This window comes from Tupaia chinensis, unplaced genomic scaffold (assembly GCF_000334495.1).
Source record: "Tupaia chinensis unplaced genomic scaffold, TupChi_1.0 Scaffold142716_1, whole genome shotgun sequence".
In the NCBI taxonomy this organism is placed as follows: domain Eukaryota; kingdom Metazoa; phylum Chordata; class Mammalia; order Scandentia; family Tupaiidae; genus Tupaia; species Tupaia belangeri.
The window spans coordinates 576,663-586,260 of NW_006202562.1; the positions used below are offsets into that span (position 1 = coordinate 576,663).

At 55.2% G+C, this 9,598-nt stretch overlaps 1 protein-coding gene across 1 annotated transcript in view; it reads left to right on the top strand.

Annotated features, from left to right (window-relative positions):
• The first annotated feature begins 9,462 nt into the window (after positions 1-9,462).
• Positions 9,463-9,598, top strand: part of VSX1 (visual system homeobox 1) — a 6,529-nt gene continuing 6,393 nt past the window's right edge. Inside the window, exon 1 of the mRNA XM_006163655.3 lies at positions 9,463-9,594. Within this exon, the coding sequence (XP_006163717.1) occupies positions 9,463-9,594 (132 nt within the window). The remainder of the gene's footprint in view (positions 9,595-9,598) is intronic.

Below are 9,598 nucleotides of genomic sequence, written 5' to 3' on the forward strand. Positions count from 1 at the left end.
TGTGTGTGTGTGTGTGTAACCCAACTCTAGATCTTTTCTGATAGACTGAGTATATCTATTGCTGGCAGCAGAGGGCTTACCGTGACAAAGAACTTATTTAAGACACTCCAGGGAAGTATTAAGTTGTACTATCTCCTTTCAGAAAAAGGGGAGAGTGAGATGTGGAAACACATATGGGAAAAAAGCTGTGAAATTAGTGATCCACTTTGTACAATGATCCTGTGGCCTGTTGATTGCTTGTATTTCTCCCCTTGGTTCAAGTTCTTTCTCTCTTTTCTATTGAAGAAGGTTTTTGTTATAGGGTGTATGTGCTCACCAGAAAGACAGAGAGAGACAGAGAGATAGAAAGTGAGAAATTACCCCCCAGTGGGAATGGCCACGCCACAATCCCTTCTCCTCCATTCTCCTCTTGGGATCTTGGACATGCACGCACACACATCCAATGTGAGTTTAAGTTTCCAGGTCCAGGACGCAAACCACAGTCAACTCCATGGGAGTCCAGTAACGTAACCATTTTGCCATCTTCTGGTCTCATCAAGTTCTGACTTTTGGAGAAATACTGAGTAAGTCTTTCATTCTTTGTGTGATAGTCCTCTGAACATTTGAAGTTATTTGTTGTATCTTCAAGTTAATACACCCATTAGTTCATTTCACATTTGTGTAATAAATATTTCATTGAATTCTTCAAACGTGTTTCCTCTAAGGTAGCTTCTAGAAATTTCACTATCTTGGTCTTTTTGTAGATCAAATTCTAGTTTGTCATCATCTCTCAAAGTAGGAAATTCTTCTTCATTAAATAGAGCTAATCTACACAGTGAATCTAAAAAAAGTAAAATTAATTTAATTTTAAAAATAAGAAGGGGCACTAGGCAGGAATAAAATCTTCAGCCTGTCCTTGTGTGGGAGTCACTCCCAGGGCTGCTCTGTGAGAGATATTGGGGTTCCTCTCTCCCCTCTGGAGCTCTCAGTCCCACGAACAGATGTGCCTAGAGCATAGACACCAGACTTGGGGTGAAGGCGCACAACGCCGTGACCACAGGGGCTGGGTAGGTGCGGCTCCCTGGGCAGGCACCAGCCATGCAGGACCATCCACTCATGGTCTGTTCTCGCCACAGCCTTTTGGTGCCCTACTCTGTGCCAGGCATGTGTTGGGTCTGCCTGGTCTTGAGGGGCTTATCGACCTCTGGATTTGGGTTTCCCCAAAGCAGAACCTGTGACAGCAGTCGGAGTGCAGTAGCTTATCTGGAAAGTGAGCCCACGTAGTCTCAGTCAGAAGGGGGCAGGGGTGAGCTGCCTAGTGAGAGCTGTGATGGCAAAGGGGCTTTGCTGGGCTCAGTCATATGCGAACCTTGGGGACCAGTGCAGGACCCTCCAATGACTCACAAGGAGCCAGATGTTCACCCACTAACTCCCTTCATCCTCTGCAGATGTCACCTCCCTAGGATTTGACCTGGCTGGTGCCCTCCTAGGGTAAGAACATCTGCAGGCAGAGCTTGGAGGGTGCTTGAGGCGGAAGCTGTGGGTGTGTTTGGGAGTGGCCTGTGACACTGTAGGCGAGCTGGGGGGGGGGGCTGGTGGGCAGCCCCTGATGGTCCTAGCTGCGCCCTCTGGTCAGGGCCAGGTAAAGCGCAGTAAGCCACAGGCCAGGTGAGTGAGCAGTCACATTGGGGAGGTTCCTTGGGAGGAGCTGACAGGAGACCGAGCACCGCAGGAGGAGCAGAGACCTCCTTCTAACCAGCATTGCCATTGCTGGGTCTGTGTCCTCGGAGGGGCCCCCGGGGAGGATGGTACGGTGGCTAAGTGTGTCGGGGTGGTGAGCACACTCAGTTCTACCTGCGGGCTGTGGGCTGGTTACGAGCACATCCTTGCTCGGTGCTTCTCAGTGCCCGGCAGGGGCCTAACGCTTGTCTCATGTGGGGATGAGGCTCACCAACACCCGCTGCCCTTCTGTGGCCCTGTGCTCAGGCGTGACCTTCTGGTTGATGTGTCCCAAGCCCTCTCTCCCTTACCTCACTTGATGCCTAAGAAATACAGCTGTTTCCATGTCCCGGTGTCTCCTCCTCCTTTCTAAGGATGTTTCATTGTAATTAATTTCCTTGGAGAGGGAGGGGCACCCCTGATGCGGCCTTCATGCTGCTCTCTTACCCCTGGCCTCAGACAGGATCGCGGGCATGTGTGTGCATTCCCGGCATGTTCAGGAGACTTCTGGGGTGCATGGCCTTCCCCACGGGCATCGCAGAGCATTGTGTGACCACTGTGCCATTGTGCCTGGTGGCCACAATTAGTTTGAGCACGAATAACTGTTCTAAACCTGGGAGGTGCTGGGGACGGGGCGGTGGATCCGTTTCTCACCCCCACAAGAGCACCAGCCTCTGAGTCCTTCCTGTGTGCTCTGGCCACTACCTCAGCGTAGAAAATGACTCTGAAACCCAGCGCTTACAGCGCATGGCTTCATTTATGATCTTAGATGGGGCACCTGCATGTGCATGACGGATGTGTCACGCAGCGATGCTGGCTCACAGCCTCACTGTGCCTGCCGGGCCTGGCCTGTACTACGATTGCTTTCTCTGCCTCTCGTGAGCCAGGACGTGGCACTAGCACTGCCCAGTTGGCCATGGGTGGCCACCTAGGGATTGGAAGTAGGGCCCCCCAGGGCTGTGCTCTAAAGGATTGCTGATGCTGTGGAATAAAGACCGGAGTGGTGGTGGGGCCAGCAGATGGCGTAGTGATTATGTCCCTGGACTCCCACATGCCGACCATGGTTCAAGTCCCTGATGGCTTGAAACTCGTGCCAGGCACGTGCGTGTGCATGCCCAAGATATCAGGGGGAGAATGGAGGAAAAGGGCTTACAGCATGGCCACCTCCCTGGTGTGATGATTTCTCACTTTCCCTCTCATCGTTTCTGTCTCTCTCCCTAGTGAGTGCAAGCACCCTAGGGCAAAAACTCTTTAAAAAAAAAAGATAGGAGTGGTGAGTGTGGGAGGGGCATGCAGAAGGTAGAGGGGCTTCAGAGGGCAGAGCCCTGTGATCTAGATGGGGTACTTGGGGAAATCCCCAGAAACCACATCCAACCAAATAATGCAGAAGTTTACCAAGTGGCATCACTTTTCCCCCAGACTCATGGCAGGCTGGAGAAAAAGGGGCTGGTCTGTGGCAGGCCGGGCACTGGAAATGGAGCCCAGATCATGCCAAGGAGCAGCAGCGGGGGTGCTGTGCAGAACAGCCCCTGGACACTGCCTGCTGCCCCAGGGGACCATCACCACCTCTCCCTGTTGACAGGAGACCGAGCACCGCAGGAGGAGCAGAGACCTCCTTCTAACCAGCATTGCCATTGCTGGGTCTGTGTCCTCGGAGGGGCCCCCGGGGAGGATGGTACGGTGGCTAAGTGTGTCGGGGTGGTGAGCACACTCAGTTCTACCTGCGGGCTGTGGGCTGGTTACGAGCACATCCTTGCTCGGTGCTTCTCAGTGCCCGGCAGGGGCCTAACGCTTGTCTCATGTGGGGATGAGGCTCACCAACACCCGCTGCCCTTCTGTGGCCCTGTGCTCAGGCGTGACCTTCTGGTTGATGTGTCCCAAGCCCTCTCTCCCTTACCTCACTTGATGCCTAAGAAATACAGCTGTTTCCATGTCCCGGTGTCTCCTCCTCCTTTCTAAGGATGTTTCATTGTAATTAATTTCCTTGGAGAGGGAGGGGCACCCCTGATGCGGCCTTCATGCTGCTCTCTTACCCCTGGCCTCAGACAGGATCGCGGGCATGTGTGTGCATTCCCGGCATGTTCAGGAGACTTCTGGGGTGCATGGCCTTCCCCACGGGCATCGCAGAGCATTGTGTGACCACTGTGCCATTGTGCCTGGTGGCCACAATTAGTTTGAGCACGAATAACTGTTCTAAACCTGGGAGGTGCTGGGGACGGGGCGGTGGATCCGTTTCTCACCCCCACAAGAGCACCAGCCTCTGAGTCCTTCCTGTGTGCTCTGGCCACTACCTCAGCGTAGAAAATGACTCTGAAACCCAGCGCTTACAGCGCATGGCTTCATTTATGATCTTAGATGGGGCACCTGCATGTGCATGACGGATGTGTCACGCAGCGATGCTGGCTCACAGCCTCACTGTGCCTGCCGGGCCTGGCCTGTACTACGATTGCTTTCTCTGCCTCTCGTGAGCCAGGACGTGGCACTAGCACTGCCCAGTTGGCCATGGGTGGCCACCTAGGGATTGGAAGTAGGGCCCCCCAGGGCTGTGCTCTAAAGGATTGCTGATGCTGTGGAATAAAGACCGGAGTGGTGGTGGGGCCAGCAGATGGCGTAGTGATTATGTCCCTGGACTCCCACATGCCGACCATGGTTCAAGTCCCTGATGGCTTGAAACTCGTGCCAGGCACGTGCGTGTGCATGCCCAAGATATCAGGGGGAGAATGGAGGAAAAGGGCTTACAGCATGGCCACCTCCCTGGTGTGATGATTTCTCACTTTCCCTCTCATCGTTTCTGTCTCTCTCCCTAGTGAGTGCAAGCACCCTAGGGCAAAAACTCTTTAAAAAAAAAAGATAGGAGTGGTGAGTGTGGGAGGGGCATGCAGAAGGTAGAGGGGCTTCAGAGGGCAGAGCCCTGTGATCTAGATGGGGTACTTGGGGAAATCCCCAGAAACCACATCCAACCAAATAATGCAGAAGTTTACCAAGTGGCATCACTTTTCCCCCAGACTCATGGCAGGCTGGAGAAAAAGGGGCTGGTCTGTGGCAGGCCGGGCACTGGAAATGGAGCCCAGATCATGCCAAGGAGCAGCAGCGGGGGTGCTGTGCAGAACAGCCCCTGGACACTGCCTGCTGCCCCAGGGGACCATCACCACCTCTCCCTGTACCCTCGGGCCAAGGTCCCAGCTGAGAAAGTGGGACTGCCCAGGGCGGGGAGAGGAAACACGTGTTCCTAGTTTTCTGTAGAAGCCCTTCTCTAGGGAACTCTAAAGCATGTTTGCACACTGAGTAGCCCAAGAATAATAACTAAATTACACTCCACCTGAGCAAGGTGTTGGGGGTGGGTAGGAAGGAAGGGCACTTGCCTTGGAGGGTTGGTGAGGGACTCCGGGAAGTCAGCACTTGGGTTCAGGTTCTCTTGGGAGGGAGGTAACCTTGGACGATGTATGTGAGCATTTCACCACTAAACCTCATCCCCTATGAAAAGTGGGGACCGTACTGTCACCATCCTTAGGCTGTGTCAGGCTGGTGTGTGATCACTTTGATGAGGTGTTTATACTAAGAGCTGCCCGCAGCAAGGAGCCAGGAAGGATGGGCTGTGCTTATTACTCTCATAATAGGAGGAAGGCCTGGCAGAGAGAACGAGGGATGAGGATGATGCTCGGTTCTGTCGGAGCTGCTGGGGGTGGAGTTAAGAAGATGTGGGGAGGTGCGGTCTCCTGGGAGACTCTGGGGGCAGATTACTGGAGGCCTTTGGAGATCCAAGCCTGAGCTTCAGGAGCATGTCCCAGGCTGGAGACAGATCTGGGAGTGCTTGGTGGGAACTGGAGATTGCACGGGAGGGAGGTCCCCCGGGAAACTCTGAGCCGAGCTGAGTGTTCCAGAGGTCAACTAGCTGGAGAAGACCTCAAGGATTGTCAGTGGGGAAATGAGAGGGGGACAGGAAGAGCCTGAGCTCAGAACTCCCAGAAGATTCTGAAACAGGATCTGGGTGCATAAGATTTATTAAGGGGGAAAGGCCTCAGGAATGGAAGAGGCCAGAGATAGAGAGAATGATGCTGAGCCAGGGTGTGACTCGGCTTGATCCATGAGGATAGTCTTGGAGAAGACTTACAATGGGGTGGGGGTGGGGGGGCGCAGGGCAGCCTCGTATCCCACCTCCTAGCAGCTGGCTTATGCCTGTGCCATGCGTGCGTGTTGTGGTTTAAGGGCCTTTTGTCAGCAGAGGGCAGGTCTCCTGAACAGCAGCAGGTGAGCTGCCACAGCCCTCATTTATAGCAGCAGGGACAGGAGTCTAGGAAAGAGAGTCTGGGTGGGGCACCAACATGGAGGGAGGAAGCAATATAGAATGTGATTATTGGACCAGCAGTTAGCGTAATGACTATGTCGCTGAACTTCCATGTAGTCAACTGTGGTTCGAGTCCCAGACCAGGTGGCTTAAACTCATGCCGGGCGCATGTGCGTGTGTGCCCAAGATCCTGAGAGGAGAATGGAGGAGAAGGGATTGCGGGGGGGGAATTTCTCCCCTTCTCTCTCTCTGTCTCTCTCTGTCTTTCTGGCAAGTGCACGCACCCTATAGCAAAAACCTCTCCCCCAAAAAAGGAAAAAAAAGAGAATGTGATTATTAGCAAGTAACGGGGTGTGGTTCTGCAGGGGACCCCTGCAGACCGAGAAGACACGTGTGTGTGTGTGTGTGTGTGTGTGTGTGTGTGAAGGTGTACTTACATTCCATGGGTCTCTGGTCCAAGGCTTTGAGGGTGTGATCATTCTTGCCACCCCTGGGGAACAGAGAAAGAGCCAGGTGGGCAGGTGCAGGGCTGAGCCTTGAATGCTGGGCAGGTGCACAGGTGGGAGGGTCAGGGCAGGGGAATGGACAGAGAAAAACAGTGTCTGCTACCATCACCCTCAAGCATGGTCACAGCGGGAACTGAGGGACAGGCCAAAGAAGTGGGAAGAAAATCAGGAGGGAGCCCCAGGGCTCATCTGGACAGCACTGGGCAAAACGTTTGAGCCGTGAATTCAGCAGGAAAAGGATGGTGCCTGGTCACTTCCTACAGAAAAACCAGAGGTGCCTCTGCTGAGCCTCCTACAGCCTGTCCTGGTCAGCCTGGGCTGGAAAGCCAGGGCACACCCACCCTGCTGGGAGCCCCGAGGCTTGGCCCAGGGAAGTCAGGGGTCCATTTCTGTTTGGCGACAGAGGGGCTGGAAACCTACCCTAGAAAATAATGAGCAGAGAAACCTTTACTGATTAGTTAAATCCCAGATAATCCTGGCTGATGAAGGCAGATCCGGACCCCTTAAAGGATTTAGGGTTCCAAAATGACTCAGGGAGGGGGGCCGGTGAGTGGGGGACGCTGGTGGGGTGGCGCTTCTAGCGTGCAGATTCGCGTGGAGGGGGCTGGGGAAAACCTATTTTCCAGGCCACCAGAGAGCAAAGGCATCCCCCAAACTCCGCCTCCCACGCGGGTGTCAGGGGCCTTGAAGAGTGGGTAGGCCCAGGTCGCTTTCTCTTGTCCACGTCTAGAAAACCGTTAAAGCGCTTCCGCCACTTGGGTGGACACTGAATGAAGTGCCAGTTTCTCATGGGGTCTCACAGCTGCACCCCCTGCACCCCCACCCCTAGCGGCGAGGCTATGAGCTGAACCGGCGAGGCTATGAGCTGAACCGTGCAGCAGCATAGGGTGCGTGAGGAGACCCTCCATACTAGGCGGCACTGGGGGTGGGGGCGCAGATTCTCGCATCACCAGTGGTGTGACAGTTTTCACTGGAAAGATGGCAAAGTGGCCTCCCACGCTGTGCTCCGGACCAAGGAAGGGAAGGTGCCCCAGAATCCAGCTTGCCTCCTCGTGGGGGCCTGCTGCTGGGGCGGGAGGAGGCGTTAGGGACTCCTTGTTTCAGGAATTACCAGGCCCCCTGAGAGCCCCACCCCCTTGGTTTGAGTCTCCTGAGATCCTTTGCCCTGTGTCTCCCTCTGTTCTCTCCTCAGCTCTCTCCGTGTCAGAAGTGACCGGGTTGGTAGGTCTGTTTCTCGAAGCCTGTAAGAGGGGTTTGGTAAGATCCTTCCCACCTGGCTGGAAACCCGATTGCGCGTGGCCCTGCTGTGTGACGTGGCTGTGGTTGTGCCTCCCCCTTCATTCTTTTGTTCCCTGTCCACCTGCTTGGGTGCTGCTGTCTCTTACCTCCTGGTTCGCCAGGGAGAAGCCGGAAAGAAGGCCCCAAGACCCTGGCCAGGTGTGGTGCTTGTCTGCTTCTGCCTCTTAGACTCTCCCTTTGCAGGGATCCGGTGGGACACATTAGAGCCTGCTGCGTCCCAGGTTGCAAAGGGCTGGAATCTTAAACATCTCCCTAAATGGCAACCCACGAAGTGGGTTTACAAAGACTTGTGCTGCTGGGCAAAAAGCAGGGGAAGCAGGTGCTATACCCCTAATGTCTTCACTTACACATACACATTTGGGGAGCTTTATCTGGGGGAGCCGAAATGGGCATGGATGTCTGAAGCCCCACTCAGAGCGACTCAAAGGACAGTGAAGCCAGAGGAAAGTTATTGTTCTGCTAATCCGGGGAGCAGCTTGCCCAGGGGGATTTGGGCCTCCCTTTAATAATGGAAAGTTAATGCGCAGCCTCTCGTAATTATCTTCATTGGAAGCCCCCGTTTAATCTGGACGTTTAGCAGCCAGCGGGAGACCCACTTTGGGCTTGGCCGAATCAACTCTGGGAGCCTGCTCTTGCCCAGGCGGCCTCGCCTGGCCTGGCTCTGTTGGGACCTGGGGGAGGGCCTGACTGCTGTCTCCGGTTATGTTCCCTACTTGGGAAGAGCACAGGGCTCCAGCGGTGAGGTTGGGTGGGTTCAAAGCCGAGCCAGGAGCGCCTTACCCACACCCACGTGCTTTGTTAGACAGGAACTTTGACAAACACCAGCGAGTGCTTCACTTGAAAATCAGGCTCTCTTTGGATAATCACAAAAGTGGACAATAATCTGTTAGCCCTGGTAAAGGGGCCACGCCTGAATACACAAACCCTCTTTTATCCTAGTTTATCTCCTGCCCCAGGGCTGCTGCCTGAACGTGGTCCATATTTGTACTAAAGTCTTCATTGTTTATCTGAGATTCAAATGTCACAGGGCCCCCGTGTTTTTGATAAGCCTAGAGCCCTGCCCCATCCTCTTAGCCTTAGCCCTGTCCAGTCCACTCCTGCCTCTACCCCTGTCCTTCCCTCAGCTCTCCCTTCAGGCGCCCTTAAGGTCTGGGGAGTGGGTCCCGGCAGGAGTGCAGTGGTTACTTCTTGCCTTTGGGGCCTCTCCCCCTGTGGCTTTCTGGGAAGGTCTTCCTGGGTCCGCAGTGGAGTTGGAGGGCTGGCTGGTCATAAGGTGGAGATGTGGCTGGAAATGGGCCCTAGGTCTCTATGGTCCTTTCAGGGAGGCTTCAGGGCCTGGGGGCATGGGGCCTTCATACCCAGATGTGTCCCTACCCTTCTCTCCCCCTACCCGAGAATGGGGGTGGACTGGGCAAGGGGACAGCTGGAGAGAAGAGAGAAGGAGGTGGCTGAGGGGACTGCAGCTGCGGGGGCGGCGACCAAGGGGAGGGGAACTGGTGGCGTCGCTATCTCTTGGGGTCCGGAGCTGAGCGGTGACGCGCCCGCGCCAGGCTGATTGGAGTACATCTTGCCTTCTGTACCCGACCGGCAGCCCAGTCGTATAAAGCGTGTTCTGAGCTGGGTCCCCTCCGCAGAGGGGACCCAGAGAGGGTCACGCCTGCCAGCTGAGAAGCCATGACCGGCCGGGATGCGCTCTCCGACGGGCGCGCCAGGAGCAGGGCGCTGGTGCCAGGCGGTATTCCCACGAGTTCGCGCCCCCGGGGTTTTGCCATCACCGACCTGCTGGGCCTGGAGGCCGAGCTGCCTGCTC